General features: G+C 37.5%; 1 protein-coding gene across 1 annotated transcript in view; it reads right to left on the bottom strand.

Annotated features, from left to right (window-relative positions):
- The window catches only part of LOC124555399 (dedicator of cytokinesis protein 7), a 258,351-nt gene that overhangs the window by 49,124 nt on the left and 186,035 nt on the right, over positions 1–23,192 (bottom strand). Inside the window, exons 28-33 of the mRNA XM_047129295.1 lie at positions 21,076–21,210; positions 16,764–16,916; positions 13,084–13,242; positions 2,771–2,947; positions 1,592–1,852; positions 197–291 (exon numbers count right to left, since the gene is read on the bottom strand). Coding sequence (XP_046985251.1) covers positions 197–291; positions 1,592–1,852; positions 2,771–2,947; positions 13,084–13,242; positions 16,764–16,916; positions 21,076–21,210 — 980 coding nt within the window. The remainder of the gene's footprint in view (positions 1–196; positions 292–1,591; positions 1,853–2,770; positions 2,948–13,083; positions 13,243–16,763; positions 16,917–21,075; positions 21,211–23,192) is intronic.

The raw sequence follows: 23,192 nt of genomic DNA, 5'->3' as shown, positions 1-23,192 counted from the left end.
TCACTGATGGTTGAAAGAAGTATAAATGAGTGATTGTAGGGGATTCGGTGGAATGAGACAAAAGAAATAATCTACAAGAAACTTACATTACTTAACAATGTATGTTAAAAAGTGTTTGCTAAGTTAGCTAATTGAAGTTCTGATTTTTTTGACTTATAGATTTCTCTCATACATACAGTCAAAAGTCTATACTAACCCATGAATATTTGACAGTTTTTTGTAATCTCTATTTGCTTCTGCAATAGGCAACAGAATTTTGTACACATCATTCATCGCTTCATACATGCCAGCCTGAAAGACAAAACATACATTTGTGACAAATACTTCGTTGATGTAATAGAATTTTCTTACATTCCACATACTTGACAATAAAGATGCAAATGCCTTTTTAATGAAACACAACCTGAAACAACAGTCAAGATTTTCTGTAAGTGTGTTTATTACTTATTTTCCATTTCCTAAATACTTTTTTAATGCTTCCCTTGTATATGCATGAAGACCAAAGATTCCAATTATATACTCGCATGACTAATAATAATATGGCTGAGTATGAAGTCCTTCAAAATGATGGAACACGGCAATCTGTTCCTCAACAGATTGCTGTGCTCCACCATTTCAGGTTTTATTAAAGCAAATCTAGATTTCGGCTAGTGCCTAGCTATTATCAATGCACTATTTCATAGTTCCAATACATGTCTTAGTACATCAGTGCCCTGTCGTTAGGGCCCAAACAACAGGAGATTGACATTGTAGGACATGTATTGGAACTACGAAATAGTGCATTGATAATGACTAGGCACTAGCTGAAACCTAGATTTGCTTTAATAAAACCCGAAGGAAAAGGACGACTGATTACTGTGCTCCATCATTTTGAAAGTAATATCACAGTCGTTGAGGGCATCTACATTCCTAATGGGAGGTAACTTGATAAGAAGACATCTGTGACAGGTTAGGCAGAAAGGTGCCTACATTTGATTACTCATCTAAACAGTTTGTTTTCTTATCTGATTATTAAGAAATTAGTACTACATAGAAAAGTTATGGTGGCCACCATGCCACATTTGCCACACTGTCCTCATATCTGGGCCGAGGAAATCTACAGCTAATCTTCTAATCACTAAGATGCAAAAATTGCACATCTGCTTTATTTGTTAAGAAACAATAGACAATGAATGACAGATAAATCATGTAGATATAAGAAATAATTTACTATACATACAGTTCTAAAGCACCCACTAATATTATTGTTCAGAAGACCATACAAAACTAAAGTCATTTTTGGCCTGTTAACATTAAGCAGTTTTGTTTTGTTCATTTTGTTCCAAAAAGTATTATGTTCAAGTGTAACAGTAACTATACACGAAAAAAATTGCAATGCAGATTCTAGTTTCATTATGATGATAATGTATGAAACTAATATTTAATTAACTTACAGGTAAATGAATATCAGTATTTCACGAGTTAGATTGTAAACTGCAAGAATAATACTTCTGAATCTCAATCAACACGTAAATAATATTTTTTCCTTTGCATTTGAAACAAATAAGTTGAATACATATTACATACATCATATACAAGACATATACTGTACCGTATGAAATGAGTTTGCAGCATGTTCTAACAACCCAACTAGTCCACTTTCAGTAAAATCTTTCCCAAGACATACACCTTCTTCCTCTGGACTCAATACATCATCTGAGACAGCACTCTCTTCCAGTACATTGGGTGTTATTCCTTCCAATCCTACAGCACCCGGTGGCAAGTGTGGCAGATCTTCAAGCATATGAAGATATTCTGATACCAGTGCAGCACTGTGCACAAGGCACATTGCTGCCTCTGTGTGGTTATTGCGCTGAAAAGGACAGTACATTTGCATTAGATCAAAATAATGTTATCACAAAAATTTTACAAATCCTATATATACTACACTAAGTTCAGAGAAACTGACAAGGGAATTACAATACACTGATTAAAGAAAATGTTAGAGTTTTTAACAAAGAAATTGGAGCTCAACAACTGCTACATACTATACAATTCGTATATTATCTCTTATCTCCCATAAGAGCATAACATGGCTTTGAGATGTGATCTGTGGTTGCCTAGACAGGATCTAAGCTGCAATAGCATACATTAAATTCCTGATTTTATCATTCTGCTATGGCTATTGCTGCTGGGAAAATAATTCCAAGTACCACAAACATAAAAAATCTGGGAAGTTGATCACAGAAGGAAAATGGATGAGGCTCACAAGGGGAAAATGGGCTGACTCAATTTTACCATAAGCACTTATGTGAAGTAATCTGACCTAGAAATAATTATTACAACACTGGTGTATTAATAGAAATTCTAGGATAGAAACAATAAATTAAAAACAGTGGTTTTTGCAATCATTCATATACTCTGTGTGTGTGTGTGTGTGTGTGTGTGTGTGTGTGCGCGCGCGCGTGTGTGTGTGTTTTATTAAAACGATAATACCTAATAAAAATCTGTGCATAGACTACAATTTACTCTCAAGATAAAGTACACAATGACAGAGAGGCACATAAATAGGAGCAATGACTACTTCCTCAGATTTTTTAAAATCTTGTTCTGCTTCCTACTCTTAACAAAACAGAGCTCAAATGCCAAAGCAAACCATTTTTCCCCTAATATTTATGTGCTCATGTGCCATTTTGTATTTCACCTTAAAAGGTGAGAGGTAAACAGATTCTCTCAGCTATTGATAACTTACAAATAAGGTATGTATACAATCCTATAGTCTAGAGCTCACCTCCATGTGTTTTTGAGCCATATTTGCAAGCCAAGTAAGCCGCAAATCTGGTGAATTTTGGTACCCTTTTGCTATACGGTACATCAAATCCAACAACATCTCTGGATCTTCTTGAAATTCTTTCATTTTTACAGTATCAGAGAGAATCATGTGTAGATTAAAAATAAGATCCTTAACCTGAAAACAAATTGTAGTATCAGTTCTAGACTTCAGAACTTATATCTGGACAGAAAGCTGAAATAAGTGCATTCTGCTACTTAGTGAAAGTAAAGTGATCACAATTCTGATATGTTAGTCAAGGTGCAGAACTTCACTGGAACTGAAATTTTCACAACCCACTATGCTACACAGAAGCACTCTGCAGTGTTGACTATAGGAACTGGAAAATGAAACCTGTCACAGAATTTCAACCACGCCAAAACTATTTCTCCTCACATGTGAATAGAGTTGTTTTCAATTGTTCTTCTATACTAAGTACCAGGTGATCAAAACGTCAGTATAAATTTGAAAACTGAATAAATCACGGAATAATGTAGATAGAGAGGTACATATTGACACACATGCTTGGAATGACATGGGACTTTATTAGAAAAAAAAAATACAAAAGTTCAAAAAATGTCCGACAGATGGCCCTTCATCTGATCAGAATAGCAATAATTAGCACAACAAAGAAAGACAATGCAAAGATGATGTTCTTTACAGGAAATGCTCAATATGTCCACCATCACTCCTCAACAATAGCTATAGTCGAGGAATAATGTTATGAACAACACTGTAAAGCATGTCCGGAGTTATGGTGAGGCATTGGCGTCGGATGTTGTCTTTCAGCATCCCTAGAGATGTCGGTCTATCACGATACACTTGCGACATCAGGTAACCCCAAAGCCAATAATCACACGGACTGAGGTCTGGGGACCTGGGAGGCCAAGCATGACGAAAGTCGCGGCTGAGCACACGATCACCACCAAATGATGCGCGCACGAGATCTTTCACACATCTAGCAATATGGGGTGGGGCACCATCCTGCATAAACATCATACGTTCCAGCAGGTGTTTATCAGCCAGGCTGGGGATGATGCGATTCTGTAACATATCGGCGTACCTCTCACCCGTCACGGTAGCAGTTACAAAACCAGAATCACGCATTTCCTCAAATAAAAAAGGCCCGATAACGGTAGGTGTGGTAAATCCAATCAACACCGTGACTTTCTCATCGTGCAATGGAGTTTCCACAAAAGATTTTCAGTAGCCCAAATTCTACAGTTGAGGGCATTGACAGACCCTCGGAGTGTGAAATGAGCTTCGTCGGTCCACAACACGTTACTCAACCAATCGTCATCTTCCGCCATCTTTTGAAACGCCCACACTGCAAATGCCCTCCGCTTCACTAAATCGCCAGTTAACAGTTCATGATGCCGATGGATTTTGTATGGATAGGGTCGGAGGGTACGCCTAAGTGCCAACCAAACAGTAATGTATGGAATGTCGGTGCGACATGTGACTGCATGAGCGCTGACTTCCTCGTGCATAGACGAACCCGCTACAGTCTCCATTTCTTCCGGAACTGCCTCAGCAGCATTACACCTTGTGCTCGGTCGGCCACTATGGGGTCTATCGTCTAACAACCCGTGGCTTCAAACTTCCAAATCATTCTCGCCACAGCTGCATTTGTCAACGGACCTTTACCTGTTCGAATCCCCTTCCTATGGTGATAGGATCATAACGCTGAACTAGCACATTCCCCATTCTGATAATACAGCTTCACTAAAAGCACCTTTTCAGGTAATGTCAACACGCTGCGATTGCTGGCGCATCTGATTCTCTCTCTCATTACAGCTCCTTTTATACACGATTGTCATGCGCAATCACTGACGTTTTGCTGTCCAGTGCCATCTTTCCGACATTTTGTGAATTTTTTTTTTGGTTCTAATAAAACCTCATGTCATTCCAAGAATGTGTGTCAATTTTTACCTCTCTATCTACCTTATTCCGTGGTTTCTTATGTTTTCAAATTTTTACTGACTTTTTGATCACCCGGTACATTGGTGCTCCTGTCTGTAGTATTCTCAAGTATGGGCCAGACCACTATGAATGCCCACGAAAGGTCGAAATCAATGTTCTGACTATTTTGTAATTACTGACTTAGGTGGGAAAATAAAATGATGTTGGCAAACACCTTACATCAAAGAAGCACTCTGCTCACCACTGGGAAAATGCTGCTGTTCTCAGCAGAGACAATCATTTGCTAGAAGCTTAAATAAAGTCAAAAGAAGAAAACTAGCAAAGATCATTTTGGAAAGAAACTGTTGGAGTTTTTGCAAAAGTAAACATTCCAGTCAAAAAGCTCCTCAATCACCACTTTTTAACAGGAAATTTCAAAGTAGTAAGGCTTTGTCTTCAGGCACATAGCATGACAGCCTTTTAAATTTGTATTTCTAATCATTTTAAAAAATCAATGGTGTAAATTTTGTCAAAAACAGATGCTAAATTTTCAAGTTTCCAGTCATGTGATTGATTTTTAACTAGACTTGCTGAAGTTAAACTGTATCCCTAACCTAGGAAAACTAGTAGCACTGCATTTCAAAAATAGAATGTGTTTACTAGTTCATTACCCTGGCCCAATGGTGCAACATTCCAAAACACAGTCCCACATGCCTACTACATTCTTCAATTTGTATACCGTGTACCATTCTGTACACCACTACAGTGTGTTCAGGAGTGGTACCACATTCCACTTTGGGTGAGGTGATCCTCCAAACACTTAATGAAGTAGACTTCCTCTGTGATAATGGGAGAGGAAGACAGCACACTGACATGTTCTACATCTCTTGCCCAGGTACACATACTTCCACATTAACTTTTGCATCACTTTATGTATTACCTTAATACAAATTTTTTAGAGTTTACAAGGAAATATTACTTCAGTTTGTGTTTGAAGTTAATTTTATTATCCATTAAATTCTTTGCATCACTGGGTAGACAGTCAAAGATTTTTATGACTCAATATCTGACTACTTTCCATGCCAGACTACAGGTGAGTGATGGATAAGGTAAATCATTTCTCCTTCTCGTGTTATATTTATCAATGTTACTGATGTTTTCAGACTGTGACTGATTGTTGACAATTAACTTCATAAGGGAGCAAGTGTAAAGTAGTTCTCAGTATGCACAACAGTTTAAAGAGCTGTCTATAAGAGATTCTTGAGTGGATACAACATATTATCTTTATTACTCACTTATGTGCAACAAACACTTTCTTCCTCAACGACAAGTTATCCCTAAATATGATGCCACTATACGTTAGTGAATGAAACTGGAAAAGCCACCCAATTTTTGAAACTTTCATCTCCAAAATTTGATGTTATTCATAGTGAAGTAGTTGCAGAGCTTAGACACTGAAGATGATCTGTAACATGTGACTTAAAGGTCAGGTTCTTATCACTATAAACACCTAAGAATTTAGAATACTCTATTTCATTCATTAATTCGTCCTTGAGCATTATTCTAAAGGAATTGTCATGATTGTGCAGCACTGAATAGCGTGTATTGAGTTTCATCAAAATTCAATGACAATACATTTGCAGATAACCAGTTATTAATCTTCACAAAAAAAAAATATTTTTATTTTTGTGTATTGTAGTTATTAGGTTTGATTACAATACCTGAATTATCAGCAAAGATAACTGTTTCTGGTTCTTGGATATATAATGGAAGATTATTTATATATAACAAGAACAAGAGTAGACACAATATTAATTCCTGTTGTACACCTGTGGTGTTTATTCCCCTTTCTGAAGATGCTGTTTCATTGTGTGAACCCCAAGTTCCTTAATGCATTATTCGGCATCCATTTAGTTACGCAGGATGAAAATCAGTTACCAACATCATCTCTGATACCACTATATTTGAAATTCTGAAGAAAATACTGTGAACTACACAATCAAATGTTTTTGGCAAGTCACAGAAAATAACAGTAAGCAATATTTTGTCATTCAGAATTTCTATTATCTTATTTTTGAATTGAAAACTGGCAATTTTTACAGAGAGACCCTTTTGAAATCCAAACTGTGACTGTCTAAATGGGTCATTTTGAGAGAGTTGTATTACGGCTTTTGCATAGATAAGTTTTTTCAATACCATCAAGAATAGTGAAATTGGTCAGTAATTTTTAATATCTGCCTTACTACCTTTCTTGTAAAAGGGTTTGACTACAGCACATTTCATCCTGTGATAATGATGTGTTGCATATGAGACTGCATACATTGCGCCCGCATCTCGTGGTCGTGCGGTAGCGTTCTCGCTTCCCACGCCCGGGTTCCCGGGTTCGATTCCCGGCGGGGTCAGGGATTTTCTCTGCCTCGTGATGGCTGGGTGTTGTGTGCTGTCCTTAGGTTAGTTAGGTTTAAGTAGTTCTAAGTTCTAGGGGACTGATGACCATAGATGTTAAGTCCCATAGTGCTCAGAGCCATTTGAACCATTTTTTTGCATACATTGCATATATGTCAACAACAGGATTTTAGTACTTTACTTGAGATACTATCAACTCTGTGAGAGTTTCAGGTTTTGATGGGATTAATTACATTCTTAAATTCTATGACAGAACTTGGAATAATTGTAAAGCTTCCATTCACTTCCTTATTGACCAGTTTGGTGTGGCAGTTGAAGACAGCAAAACGAAAGCCAACGTTTTAAATTTCATGTTCAAGAAATCGTTCACACAGAAGAACTGTGCAAACATACCATTATCTGACCATCGGACAAACTACTGTATAGACAACACAGTAATAAGCATGCATGGCCTAGAGAAACAACTGAAAGATTTGAAAGCAAATAAATCACAAGGTCCAGATGGAATCCCAATTCAGTTTTACAATGAGTACTCTATGGCACTGGCTCCATAGTGTATAAGAATGGTAAAAGAACAAACCCACAAATTACAGACCAATATCCCTAACTTCAGTTTGCTGCAGAATCCTTGAACATATTCTCAGTTTGAATATATTAAACTTTCTTGAGACTGAGAAGCTTATGTTCACGAATCAGCGTGATTCTAGAAAGCATTGCTCGTGCAAAACTCAGCTTGCCCTTTTGTCATATGACATACTGAGAACTATGGATGAAGGGCAACAGGCAGATTTCACATTTCTAGATTTCCGGAAAGCAGTTGACATGGTGCCCCATTGCTGGCTGTTAATAAAGGTACGAACATATGGAATAAGTTCACAGATTTGTGAGTGGCTCAAAAACTACATCAGTAATACAACCAGTATGTCGTCCTCAACAGCAAATGTTCATCAGAGACAAGGGTATTTTCAGGAGTGCCCCAGGGAAGAGTGATAGGAACACTGTTGTTCTCTATACACTTACATGATATGGCAGAGAGGGTGGGCAGCAATCTGCGGTTGTTTACTGATGATGCTGTGGTGTATGGTAAGATGTTAAAGTTGAGTGACTGTAGGAGTATACAAGATGACTTAGACAAAATTTCCAGTTTGTGTGATGAATGGCAGCTAGCTCTAAAGGTGGAAAAATGTAAATTAATGTGGTCCTGCTTGACGTAGTGAAGTCATTTAAATATCTGGCCATAGTGCTGAAAAATGATATGAAATGAAAAGAGCATGTGAATTGTGGTAGGGAAGGCAAATCGTCGACTTCAGTTTATTGGGAGAATTTCAGGAAAGAGTGGTTCACCTGTAAAAGAGACCGCATATAGGACACTGGTGTGACCTATTCTTGAGTACTGCTTGAATATTTGGGATCTGTACCTGGTGAGATTGAAGGACGACGTCGAAGCAATTCACGGGCAGGCCGCTAGATTTGTTACCGGTAGGTTCAAACAACACAAGAGTGTTACAGAGATGCTTCGGGTACCCAAATGGGAATCTCTGGAGGGAAGGTGATGTTCTTTTTGAGAAACACTACTGAGAAATAGATCTGATATAATTACATTTTCTTCAAGATATTTGAGTCTCACCTTTATCTACAATAATGATGGAAGCTGAAGAAATGCATTAAAATTTCTGCCATGGCCGGGGCTTGAACCTTGGTCTCCTTGCTTAGTAAGGTTCAAGTCCAAGCCATTATACAAATTTTAATTAATTTCTTCGGCTTCCATCACTATTGAGAACATTTAGAGAACAGTCATTTGAAGCTGACTGCCACACAATTCTACTGTTACCAACATACATTGTGCATAAGGATCATGAAGAACAGATATGAGAAATTAGGGCTGACATGGAGGCATATAGTCATTTGTTTTCCCTCTGTCTATTTCCGAGTGGAACAAGGAAGGAAATGACTAGTAGTGGAACAGGGTACTCGCCGCCATGCACTGTATGGTGTGACTTGCGGAATATCTATGTAGATGTCATTACCTAATATGTACGGTGCATTGTTTCTTGCATATATTCTACTGCTTCATCTCTTGAACTGTTCAGCTCAGGCTTCTGAACTACTTTAAGTAAGTGATTGTTAAATATATTGGCTACCTGACTTATTTATTACTCGTCTGTTTTCTTTAATAACAAAGTCCTTACAATCCCTTATCTGATTTCCCAAATTCTCTTTTTACTACTGTCTATACACATTTAATTTTGTTATACGAATTCTTGATTTCAGAAATGTAGTAGCACCACTTGACATCACTATGAAAACTGAATAGCAGCCACAACATTACAGTCAATCCCTGTCGCACCATTACCCAAAGGCATTTTAAACGAGGAGCCTCCTTTGATGAGACCACGACAGAATCCTGCAAATAAGTATGCTCAGGGCCAGTCTGAGTCAGTTATGATGTGACCTAGTAAGTGTGCAATAAGTGTGTTGTCAGTCTGGCTAAGGCATTTATATTGTGGACTATAATTGTCATAGGCAGAACTTTGATACAGCGTAATAAGGTGAAAGTGTAGGTCTTCAACCATGGGATACAACTACTTTCAGGTGCAGTACGAGTCCTCGGATGTTTACTCTGAACGCATATAACCTGATTTCCCTGTACGATGTTCCTTGGGGTCTTCCAGATAGTGAGTAGATTGGGCTACACCAACTTTTGTTGCTATTTTCTTACTTGAATAGCCCTCCTGATGCAGAGCTACAATTTCAATTCCAACTCATTACTTGCACACACTAAGGTGACGATTCCCGTAAGAGTGGATGGGCAAATATCTACTAGGTACATTACGTATGTAGATTGTGGATAGTTGGGAATGTGGGTCTCACGGGAAGGGTGTAAGGGATAAGTCCCTTCAGTCGCACTACTCGTGTGTCCTTGGTGGCTCAGATGGATAGTGTGTCTGCCATGCAAAGCAGGAGATCCCGGGTTCGAGTCCCATTCGGGGCAAACATTTTCAGCTGTCCCCATCAAAGTACATCAACACCACTTGTTGGCAGCTGAGGGTTTCAATTAATTATCATTCATAAAAGAAGTGTTTATTTTTATCTCCTCTAGCAACTCTATGGAACTGTATAAATACTTTTTTTTACGCACATTGTTTTGTAGGCTATCTGTCACAGGTGGAATTTTGATATGGAGTGGACTTGACTTCGCTGTGGAAGACAGGCTTAAGACAGCTTGTATTGTTTCCTGTGTATATCTCTCCACTATATTACATTCTTCTCGTGAATAAACTGGGGAAGCCCGTGTGCGTGTGCGTGTGTGTGTGTGTGTGTGTGTGTGTGTGTGTGTGTGTGTGTGTGTGTATAGAGCTTTTGATTTGTTTGATCACTTTCCTTAAGACAGCACAATATTTACTGAAATATGTTATCAGCCCTACATCTCTGTTTATCCTAATCACTTCAAACAATTTTCTTTTCTTGCACATGATACTTTGATTTCTTTTGTAATCCAAGGGCTATTCTAATGTCTTATTGTTACCCCATTTTATTGTTTTCTTGGGAATCCTGTAGTTTGATAGCACCAAAAAATCATTTCTGTAAATGGAAACTGAAGTGAGAGTGCAATAAATAATTTTCTTATACTGTTATTCAGTTAGAGTGTAGGTTTCCTGTGGTACTTCATTCCAAATTCATCATCATCATTATCATCAAACTGTGGCACATAAAATGGAATGAATACTTTCCATATAATCAATAATTCCTTTTTCCATGATCTTGCAGAAGCAGGAACTCTGTATCAGAGCCATTGTACACAATCTTGCTAATGACAAGTTGATGGTACTAAGTTTTTCCATTACTGTACATTTTATCATGCTTTCTACCACAAGTGAGCCTCTTTGAAGCAGTGCAGCACATGTTATACGATTGTTACAGATGGTATTGAAGTGTACATTCTTTGACAGTTTTGATCCTCAAATTTTAACCACTCTACATCTTTTCAAACAAATTCTCATACAGCAAGGTGGTTGATTTTTACCTGTTACACACAGAATGAGAATTTCACAATGTATTTAGATTTCAAACTTGATTTAAGGGCTTCTAGGAAATCACCTTTCTTTTTTTTCCAAACGGGAGAGTATTCTTATATGCCGGGTGGTTATAATTAAACTTTCCCTATTTAACACATTATATCATGGAAACTAATTACCGTATGAGTACTTGACTTGGTAGCATTAATGTCCACAGTATGGGGTGCATGATTTCCATGTGTCACATTGCCCACCGTCCAGTTCCAACTATGGCCACCAGGTGTCGTGATCAGTCATTGTGATTCATAGTATCACCCAACTGACGAGTCGCAGTGCACTTGCTGAGTGTCAACATGAGCTTGGACAAAAGGAGCAGGACATTATTGGTGAAGCTCTATTATAAAACCAACAGTAATGCTACAGCTGCACTTCAAGAATATTGCCAGCTGAAAGGATTACAGTACGGTCCTCTTGCTCCACCAGCTGTGCGGAGCATGATGAAGAAGTTTGAATCAACAGAACTGAGCATTGTTCCAGGAAGAGGCTGATGACCGGTTGCACCACAGGTGGTTGATGAAATTGTTGATGCTATGGCAGACAACACTGCACGCAATTCCCGACTGTCAGGCAGTGTGTGTGTGCGCTGTGTCATGACAGTTGAACATCCCGTGGTCCACTGTATGGAAGGTGCTTCAAACCATTCATTATCAAATGGTACCCATACAAGATCCATATCATACAGCAGTTTGCACCACAAGATGCACAACGACATATTGACTTCGCTCTCCACTTTCTCACAAGGATTGAAGTTGACTAGAGCTGGCCCTGAACTATCCTATGGACAAACGGAGCTCATTATTCCCTGATGGGTGAGGTGAACACACAGAATTGCTGAGTGAGAGAATCTTCACCTCCAGTCACTGTGCATAAGTTCCTCTGTATGGTGAACGTGTCACCGTATGGTGTGGCTTCACGGCTACGTTCCTCATTGGTCCATTCTGTTTTGAACAGGTTGGCACTCAAGGGCCAAACACATGCAGTGTGACTGTGATATGCTTCGGCAGCATGTCATACTCACCCTACAGGAGATAGACGCATAAAACTCAACAGTTTTCATGCAAGATGGGGAGCCACTGCACATCACTCGTGAAGTTCACACGCTTCTCTGAAACACATTTGGAAATGATCGAATTACCAGAGGATCATTTCCAAATGTGTGAGCATCACGATCACCTGATCTAACACTCTGTGATTTCTGGTTGTGGGGCTACCTGAAGGGCAGGGTTTACCAGGGGAACATTCACACATGTGTTGATCTGAAGCGTAGATAATGAGAGAGGTAGCCAGCATACCTACCGACACGCTTCATCCTGCTGTGCAGAATGCAACCCTGTGCTTTCAGACTCTTCTGGACAGTGATGGTTACCCTATTGAGCCCCTTTTGTAACTGTAATGGTACCTGTATGTAATGGTATGATGTACTGTAGCAGCACATTAAAAGTATTTCAATTGAATTGATTCTACATTTCTCTTCCCCATGTCCTTGACATTAATGCTACCAAGTTTGGTATTCATATGGTAATTAATTCCTGTGTTAAATAGGGAAAGTTTAAATATAACCAGCTGGTATAAAGCTATCAGTTCACTTCCTTTTTTGTAAAAATAATTCTGTACTGGAAATTTTTTGACATAATTTTAGCCATTACAATAAAATACTCTATGATATACTAAAATCACATTAATAAACATTTATAACAACACATCTAAATTAATGTCATACTTCCCATTAAACTGTATGAAAATGTAAATTGAAACGCATGACAGCTGCTGTTATCAAAATACTTACTAGTTATATCGCATAATACAAAAGTATACTATAGTTGTCCTTCTAAATTTTATCATAAAAGCAAGGAACTTAATACCTTCAACAGCTGCGGTGTCATGACTAACCTGCTCTGGAAAAGTTGTTTCCTGCAATTCAGTGTCTTCTTCTGCATAAACGAGAATTGTCTTCAAAGAGCGCCGCAATGACTCTTCACTAAATGAAGAGCTGGTTCCAACAAGTGAACTGAGAGACATTGTCACCTGCATTTTTACTCTAGCAAAATTCTGGAAAATGAATTTTTTTTTCTATTCAGTCAGAGATGTCAGAGATTAACTCATAATTCATTGCACATAGATTTATTCCTGAATCTCCAGGAGCACAAAAATGGTGACAGATTCTCATTATTAAAATATTTTAGATTCAATAGTCATTTACAGTGATTAAAACAATTACAGCATTGTGTGTGTGTGTGTGTGTGTGTGTGTGTGTGTGTGTGTGTGTGTGTGTCTGGGGGGCGGGGGGGGGGGGGGGGGGGGGGAGATGTTTGCTTGCTTTATGAAGTTGTTAAGTAACTAAACTTAAAAACACTTTGGAGGACCATGGTAAAGCATATTATTAAGATAAAATTATGCTAGTAGTTTATCTTACAGCATTTCACTTTCTTACTTCATTATTTTTTAATTTATTAGACATACAACAAGAGGTGGCCAACACAATATGAATTTAACACTTTTCGAACATCAATCACAGATTATATAATACGGAGACAAAATTTTAATTTGAGCTGAAACCACACATACATAGGTGTACAATCAGATACTGTAAAGGTCACTGAATATAATTGACAAAGGTGCAATGTAATTCGTGTCGGTATAGCTTTACACAAGTTTTACACAAATTGCATAGTTCAGAAATAAATGAAGTAACTACTTTTACCATGCAGTATGGGCTCAGCATGAGTAGACAAAACTGGTTTTCACATGTTTGGCCTGGATGCAGTGCAGCTATGGAAAACTTACAAAGGGATATTTTACCATTTCATATTAATAGCAGCCTCCAGTTTTCAAATAGGTGTTGGAGGACAGGCTTAGCTGCATTATTTCTACCATACAAATCCCTTGACACAGTTGATAAACTCTGAATCTGGCAAGCAAGTTGATTATGGTATTTGTGTTATGTACTCTCTCACACTGACCTTGATTTTGTAGCACACTGAGCACCAACTGAGTTCTATGAAGCCAAGCATTATCAAATAAATAAATAATAAATGATCACACATGGCACAGTAGAATTAAAGGTCAGAGTATCTCACCCCTAAAATCTTGAGCCAACAAGGAATCATACTGAACAATTTAGAAGTTTTGATCACAACCGTGTATTAATTTTTCATTACTTCTCATTCCAGAAATAAATGCACATACAGTCAAACTTGAAACTGGATTATTGCTGTTTACATAACTAATTGCAATTCTGATGGGCCCTAATGTTCTCAGAGGACATCCCATTGTTTGATGGATTCCATGTTAGTTAAATTACACTGTGGGACACAGTTATGGCAATCGCTACCTCACACTGTGACTTCTTAGCTATTATCCTACTAATGGCTCCTAGGTTTCAGTGAATTAAACTACTTAACTATTACACCATTTTCATTCAAAGCAAAGTGGCTCCCAAAAATGAACAGCAATGACTACTGTATCCCACGTACTTGGGGAATGTCACTTGATTACCATATTTGTGTGAATATAGGCTGCACCTAAACTCTTGACACAAGGTTATAGTAAAAAGTAAATCTCGAATACAGGACACACTACTAAATTTACCTCTAATTACTAAGTATTGCTACTATGTACCTGATGCAGACACTAAATTATATTGGGAACCCTAATAACAATTGAGCTACTTCAAGTTATCAGCTACACATTATGCAAAGGAACATGGACTTCATAAGATGAAAAAAAAAGTTTGTAGGTGATGTGCAAGTGAACAGAAAGTTTTAAATAGTTTGAAAGGTCAGTGTTCATTCTGAGGACTAAAGTGCAAACATTGAGATGTGGAAAAAGACTTGCTTGATTTAGTAGTTCAAAACAGAAAATGTAGAAATGCCACTACAACTGAAATGATTCAAATTGAACACTGCAAAATAGCACGTAAAAGAAACATTTTGCCAATGGAATTTAAAGTTTCTTATTGGCAGGTTCAATCATTTATGCAACAAAGTAATTTATCTGTTTATTTCAGAACTACAATTGTGCAAAAATTGCCTCAAGTTTATGAAAACAGTTGCATATCATTACAGCATTGCATGGTCTAGCTTTGATGCAAAAATTTTTATTTACAGTCCCATGCAGGTCTCGATATGCTGAACAGCACTACATCAAATAATGTAGGGGAACATAGTGTGCAATTACATACGCGGGGCGCTGAAAAGCAACAGTGCAGTAATTCCTTTTTTAAAGAAAGCTTTCATGGTTTATCAAAGTAACTTGCAATGGTATTCATTACAAGATACATGCACATGTCATTTTGAAATTGATGACTTATGATCTAAGGGGATTATAGGTCACACCATGACTTTTCATTGCCAAAATTTAGGAAAAAAAGTATGACTCATATTCATGCATATATGGTGTCTAGTTGGTATACCTAAGCATATTTAACAGCTTTCTCCTCCTCCTACGACCAAATTCAGTGGCTGTATTTCAACCTACTACCGACACAATATTTGGCCCACATCGTATCAGGATATCCTCAAATCGTTCTGCCCAGTTTACACTGCAGTGACACACCAATTTACAAACACAATTACATGAAATGCTTACATTTACTACTAACATTCCATACAGAATGAGGTCATTAGGGATGGAGCACAAGCTCTGATGGGGGAGGGGTGGGAAAGAAAATCAACCATGTTCAATCCTAGCATTTGCCCTAAGCAATTTAATGGAATCATGTAAAACCTAAATCTAGATAGTGAAACAGGGATTTAAACCACCGTCCTCAATCACAAGTCCAGTGTCTTACCACTGTGCCACCTTCCTCACTTGGAGTGCACAGGTGATGGAGTGCAGACTGCACCCTTGTTATTACAGAAACCAAACGTATCCAGTATGCATGCTCAGTCGACAAGCAGTTTAGTTGTCAGCATTTTCTCACTAATACAAGTACCAGTGTTTGTTGAAATAAAACTATTTCACTATTACAATAAACATGTCAACAACAAGTGCAGCAGAATTTCAACACTTAATCACATATTCACACAATATGAAATAGGAGTGTTCTAATTTTCATCCATAGATTCCTTAATTTCATTGGTAACATTAATTCAGTGGCTTTCATGCTTCCTTAAATGTGAGATATGGTTCAATGTAACATTCTCAGAGTTAATGCTTAATTCATAGGTAAATTAATAATTCCCTCAATGGCTTGTCTTAGCCTCATGGGGATTGCAGCAAACTTCCATTACTACTGCACTACTTTCAGATCAGCTGGTGCATTTTAACAGTCAAGTGAAACATCTACAATTATTTTCATTTAATCAAGCTTGGTTGTTCCTGTCTTCCTCTGTAGAATGAACTCTTGAGCACTGAATGGCCAGAAGTTCTTTCTTTAAAGAAATTGCAGTTATGTATAGGACCACAATACAATTAATGCTAGTTATCTTTTGTATATTTTTCGAGTTTTTTCAACTAAATTGTAAACACACACACACACACACCCACACACACACACACACACACAAAATGACAAGGAAAATTATTTATTTAAAAACCAATGGAAAGAAATATTTAATGACATTACTCACATTTCCTATTTCAAAGTTTTGTCTCATTAAAAGATAGAGTGATGCAGATGCCTGGGATCGAACACTGCCCATATTTGAACTACAATGTTTCAGAAGTTGTAAACAGAGATCAGCACACTGCTCTGTTTCTTCATCAAATAACAGATTTGGGAACTGAAATAAAAAGTTATTATTACAAGATATTGGTATGTATCTGCTCATTGCAACTGAGTGCACGTTGTAGGACTTACTTTCTGAGGAAAAAAAAAAAAAAAAAAAAAAAAAAAAAAACAGAAGTATATTTGGTGCCCCATCAATATTACAAAAATTATTGACAGAAAATGCAGAAAATAGATTTATTGAAAATTCTCACTGTTGAATACCGATTGTAAGTAATATGTTTTGAAGATTACAAAGTCTACGTATTTTATTGACACAGTGTAGGTTACATTTATATTAGTTATAAACAACACAAGTGTATGTGTGGCTGCTAATATAGTGTGATTTCACCTACTCACTTTAATTTATATTTACATGATTTAGTTAAAAACTGCTCCCCACAAAAGAGTGATGTGACAATAGGAGGAACGATAATTAAACACATTATGTTCTGATGACATAGTATTACAGTGTGAAAATGAGAAGGCAATCAAGAGAATTGAGCACCAGCTATGAGGAATATCAAAAGGTGATAAACATGAAGATTTGTGATGAGTTATTGAGACAAGTTAACTTCAGGTACCTACAATGCAAAATAACCAGTAACATGACATGTAATAAAGGGATAGAAACAAGGATAGTTATAGCTAAAGAAATCAAACAATGGAAAATCCAGGATGGAATGTAATAATAATGGCTAAAGAAATGTTTTACATAACGAGTAGTATTTTCTGTGGTCCATTAAATATATAAATAAGGAAAAGATTAGTGAAGTGTTTTGTATTGAAAGTTGCACTGTAGGGTGTCAAAACACGAACACCGTGTCAGAGAGAGAACGAAGTGCTTAGAGGCTTTTGAGATATCGATTTGGAGAAGTATCAAAGGTGTGAAATGCACAGGTAAAATTCGAAGTAAAGTTTGGTTACACAATGTGAATGAGAAAAATAAATACAGATAACAAATAAGATAAGGAAAAGAAACTGGCTGTGACACCAGATGATAAGACATAACATAATAAAAGTTGCACCAGAAGGAATGGTGACTGGGAAGAGGATGAGGAGAAGGGCAAGGAGAAGGAGAAGGAGGAGTCACGGTCTGTGTGGGCAATCAGCTTGAGTGTAGGTGTTCTAGCTGTGCACTTGGTATTCAAGTCACAGAGAAGCAAGGAGAGACAGCAAACACATTTAGATGGCATTACATGTCACATTATCATTGGTAGATTAAGAGGTTCATCACAGCAAGTAGAATGGAGGCCAGGAATTTATTATTGCCCATAATGACACTTCATGGCTCGTGAGGAGACCTGAGATGGAACCAACATTCAATACAAGTGAAGGCAAGGTTTACCTTGCCCTACAAATCAGCACCACCATTATTACCTTGTCTAATGTGCTTTAAGGAATCCAAACAGCACACCCCTTCCCTGACTAGAGACTTCAGAGCACCTTCATCAAACTGCATAGGCTTCACAATATTATCCTGCATGTTCATCAAGTCTCCAGATGCATTGCTATCACAAAAAGGTACAGCCTTGCTTTTGATAAGTGACTCAGGGAGAAAGGATGAGTTGTAGTTTAGATTCGAGAGTGATTTTCTTCATCTGATGCATAATGTCGAAAGGGTCCAATACGGTACAATACCAGAGTAGGCAGTTCAGTCAAACTCTTTAAAAAAAAAAAAAGGCAGTAACAGATGTTGGAGCGACAAACATTGCTACGAGAAAAGTAACTACAATGCAATACTTCAACTGATCAACAAAAGAAGGAATTACAAAAATGTTCAAGGAAAGATAGGAATAAAGCAAAACCAGTCACTTAGGAATGAAATAAATAGAAAGTGCCAGGCAGGCAAGGTGAAATGGCTCCCAGAAAAATGTGAAGAAATCAAAAAAGAAATGCTAACTGAAAGGACTGACTCAGCATATAAAAAAGTCAAACAACCTTCAGTGAAATTAAAAGCAAGGGTGGGAACATTAAGAGTGCAATGGGAATTCTACTGTTAAACATATAGGAGAGAGTGGATAAGTGGAAAAGGTACACTCAAGGCCTGCAGTGTTACAGACAGAATTTAAAAGATCTCCGTAAGATTTGAGATCAAATATGGCAAAAGGGATAGATAACATTCACCAGAATTTCTAAAATTGTTGGGCAACAAAATGAATATTCAAGCTCATGTGTAGATTCTATGAGACGGGCAACATACAATCAGACTTTTGGAAAAATATCGTCCACACAGTTTTGAAGATAGCAAGGGTGGGTACAAATGAGAACTATTGCACAGTCAACTTAATAGCTCATGCATCGAAGCTGCTGACAAGAACAATATACATAAGAATGGAAAAAAAAAATACTGAGGATCTGTTAAATGATCATCAGTTTGGCTTCAGGAAAAGTAAATGCACCAGAGAGATAGATATAATGTTGCATTTGATGATGGAAGCAAGATTGGAGAAAAATCAAGACACGCTCACAGGATCTGTTCACCTAGAAATAGCATTAGACAACGAAAAATGGTGCAAAGTGTTCAAAATTGTTAGAAAAATAGGAGTAATCTATAGGAAGAGATGGGTAATCCACAATATGTACAAGAACCAAGAGGGAACAATAAGATTGGAAGATGCAGGCTTTTGCCCATGCTGTTCAATCCATACATCAAAGAAGCAATTATGGGAAAAAAAGTTCAAGAGTGGGATTAAAATTTTGGGTGAAAGGATATCAAAGATAAGGTTTGCTGATGAGACTGCTATACTTAGTGAAAGTGAAGGAGAATCTATTGAATGGAATGAATAGTTTATTGAGTATAGAATATGGATTGAGAGTAAACCAGAAAAAGACAAAAAGAATTAGAAGTTGCAGAAATTACAATAAAGAGAAACTTAACATTAAAACTGGCAATCGCAAAGTAGATGAAGTTAAGTAATTCTGCTGTCTAGGAAGTAAAATAACCCATGACGGATAAAGCAAGGAGGACATAACAAGCTGACAAAGAGGGCATTCCTGGCCAAGAGAAGCCTACTGGTATCAAATAAAAACCTTAATTTGAGGATGATATTTCTGAAAATATGCATTTGAAGCACAGCATTGTATGGTAGCAAATCACGGATAGTGGGAAACTGCAACAGAAAAGAATCTGAGCATTTGAGATGTACTGCTACAGAAGAATGTTGAAAATTAAGTGGACTGATAAGATAAGGAATGAGGTGGTCTGCTGCAGAATTTATGAAGAAAGGAACATATAGGAAACACTGACAAGAAGGGACAGGAAGACAGGACATGTGTAAAGATATCAGGGAATAATCTCCATGGTACTACAGGGAATTCTAGAGAGTAAAAAATGTAGGGGAAGTCAGAGATTGGAATACATCCAACAAGTAATTAAGGACGTGCATGTGCTACCCTCGAATGAAGACACTGGCACAGGAGAGGAATTCATGGATGCATCAAACCACTTAGAAGATTGACGATTTTTCAAACAAACAAAAATGTGGTTAAGGAAAATTTATGCCACTGCCTGTGTTTCCTAGGGAGACATCCAACACCAGTGAGTACGCCTTTCTCATGGTGTGCATAGACATGGGTCAAATCCAATGGACAATCGTCTAAACAATAGCAGTAACAAAAGCGCACATCCTGGCAATGGGAGACACTGACACATCATATACTATGAAACTTCCTGGAAGATTAAAACTGTGTGCCGGACCGAGACTCGAACTCGGGACCTTTGCCTTTCATATACTAAATGGCCTGGAGCACAGTACTGTGAGCAGTTGTGTTGCCTATTTTGCCATTCAAAGATATCACACCCTGTACTGACATTTTGTTTTATACCAGTAAAGGGATGGTAAGTGCATCCAGTGCCCATGGATTGTTTTCTAATATACTTTGCATCATTAGCACCATGCCACATGTGTCAATGTTGTCTTCCTCCGATATCATACTGTTCTGTGGAGCTAAAACATCCCTTAAAGACACAATGGTGTGTTTCAGCATTCTTTAGCATTTTAACTGTTGCAAAGGCATAAGTACTACTGAAACAAAATATCAAAGGCAGTCTCTACACATCAGTTGCATTTTTATGTTGTTACAGGAAATTATTGTTGAGAAGTAAAATACAAAATTTAAACATAGTTATAATTTTATAATGATGCAAAGACAAGTTGTTGTTATTAACTAACCTTAAATACAAGGGACCTCTGTGTTGCAAACATGTTCTGAAGAACTATAGTGCTCTGATTTCTTGAGAGAGCATGTAACAAAACTTTCAATACCACTCCAAGTAGTCCCTGCAAGTTATCTGTCTGTGATGCAACCTGAAAAGAAATTGAGTTGTGACTGTCAATGTATTATGAACACTTATGGGTAAAATAACTCATAACTCCCTCCCCCCCCCCCCCCCCCCCCCTCGTCATTACAGAAACACTACTGCATTAGTTTAACTGGCTATAAGCCACTGATACAGAAAATGATACATATTTAATAACAAAATGCAGTACAGCACACTTTCATACAAGAAAAACAGACATGGGTTCTCAGTAATGGTTTAACCAAATATTTTTCTTATCTGAGGAAATGTAATTTACAAGAAAAATAATAGGGTTTAAAATCTCATCAATTATGAATAACTAGTGATGGACATGGACACTTCTGTAAGCTTTGCTGAATGGAATGACCCACATTATAGCTTAGAATACATGTGTTAGAATTTCCAATAGAGAAACAGCATGTCTAAAAAACCCAGACTGTCAGTTAATTGTCTTGAAAGGAGAAATCACATGAGAAATTGGTAAAACTATAAGGAGACAGAATGGTAGGCCCGAATTTACCTTCCACAGGCCCCGAGCTATAGTACAGCCAATTGGGGGGGGGGGGGGGGGTGCAACTATCCCTAACTTTCAGAACAGTAAGTTGTTTTAACAGGGAGGAAAGAGAAATATGTGTGGGAAGACTGAGATTAGATTAGTTTAGATTCATTTTTCGTCCCACAGACCCAAAAAATGAGATGATTTTCGTGGGTGCGGAACATTCCACAAAGTATAACATAAAACATTTGAATATAATACTTACTACCCTGGACATTTGTCAGGAGATTGTTGAAATAGGTGAATGCAATGCGGTAAACTGTAACAGCTAATATTTACAGAATTAACACGCTGTCAGAATGAAACATTGTTATGCACTATTAATAAATTTATCATACACAAAATATCTAATCCTGACTGTTGTGACCATGTGCTGTCGAAACCGAAATCTAACAGACTTTTTACTTAAGCTGGCTTAACCGTCTCTGTTAAGATATTCATCTATAGAGTAGAAGGAGTTGCCTATCAAAAAGTCTTTCAAACTCTGTTTAAACCGTGCTTTATCTGAAACCAATTTTTTAATGGTTGCTGGTAATTTATTGAAAATGTGTGTTCCTGAATATTGGACCCTTTTTGGATCAAGATAAGTGATTTTAGGTCTTTATGAAGATTGTTCTTATTCCTAGTATTGATACTATGTATTGAGCTATTTGTTGGAAATAGATATCTAATATTTGCAACAAATTTTATTACGGAATAAATATACTGAGAAGCAGTGGTTAGAATACAAAGTTCCTCGAGCAGGTTTCTACATGATATTCTTGAATTTACATCACAAATGATTCTTATCACAAGCTTTTGTGCCCTAAAAACTTTTGCTCGGCTTGATTAGTTACCCAAGAATATGATCCTGTATGACATAATAGAATGATTGGTTCAAATGGGTCTAAGCACTATGGGACTTAACATCTGAGGTCATCAGTTCCCTAGACTTAGAACTACTTAAACCTAACCAACCTAAGGACATCACACACATCCATGCCCGAGGCAGGATTCGAACCTGCAACCGTAGCAGCAGCGCGGTTCCGGACTGAAGTGCATGTCTTCATATGTTATACACATGCTGGAAGGAAATCTCTTACAGGTTCTGAACTGCGTATAGTGGGCTTTCTCAAAGTTTAATGACAGTGAATTAGCATTAAACCATTTATTAATGTTAGTGAAAATTTGATTAGCAGCCATTTCTAAATCTGTACTTGACTTGCTACTTATTGCAATGTTTGTATCATCTGCAAACAAAACAGACTAAGCATCAGGCAATGTAACAGACGAGAGGTCATTAATGTACACAAGAAAAAGCAATGGAGCCTAGATGGAACCTTGAGGAACACCACATGTAATTATTTCCCAATCAGATGAAGACTGACTGCTTACCGCACAGGTATTTTGCAACGACACCCTTCGTTTCCTGTTACACAGATAAGACTCAAACC

Source organism: Schistocerca americana, chromosome X, assembly GCF_021461395.2.
Source record: "Schistocerca americana isolate TAMUIC-IGC-003095 chromosome X, iqSchAmer2.1, whole genome shotgun sequence".
Classification (NCBI taxonomy): Eukaryota; Metazoa; Arthropoda; class Insecta; order Orthoptera; family Acrididae; genus Schistocerca; species Schistocerca americana.
This window is presented reverse-complemented; position numbering and strand designations above follow the sequence as displayed.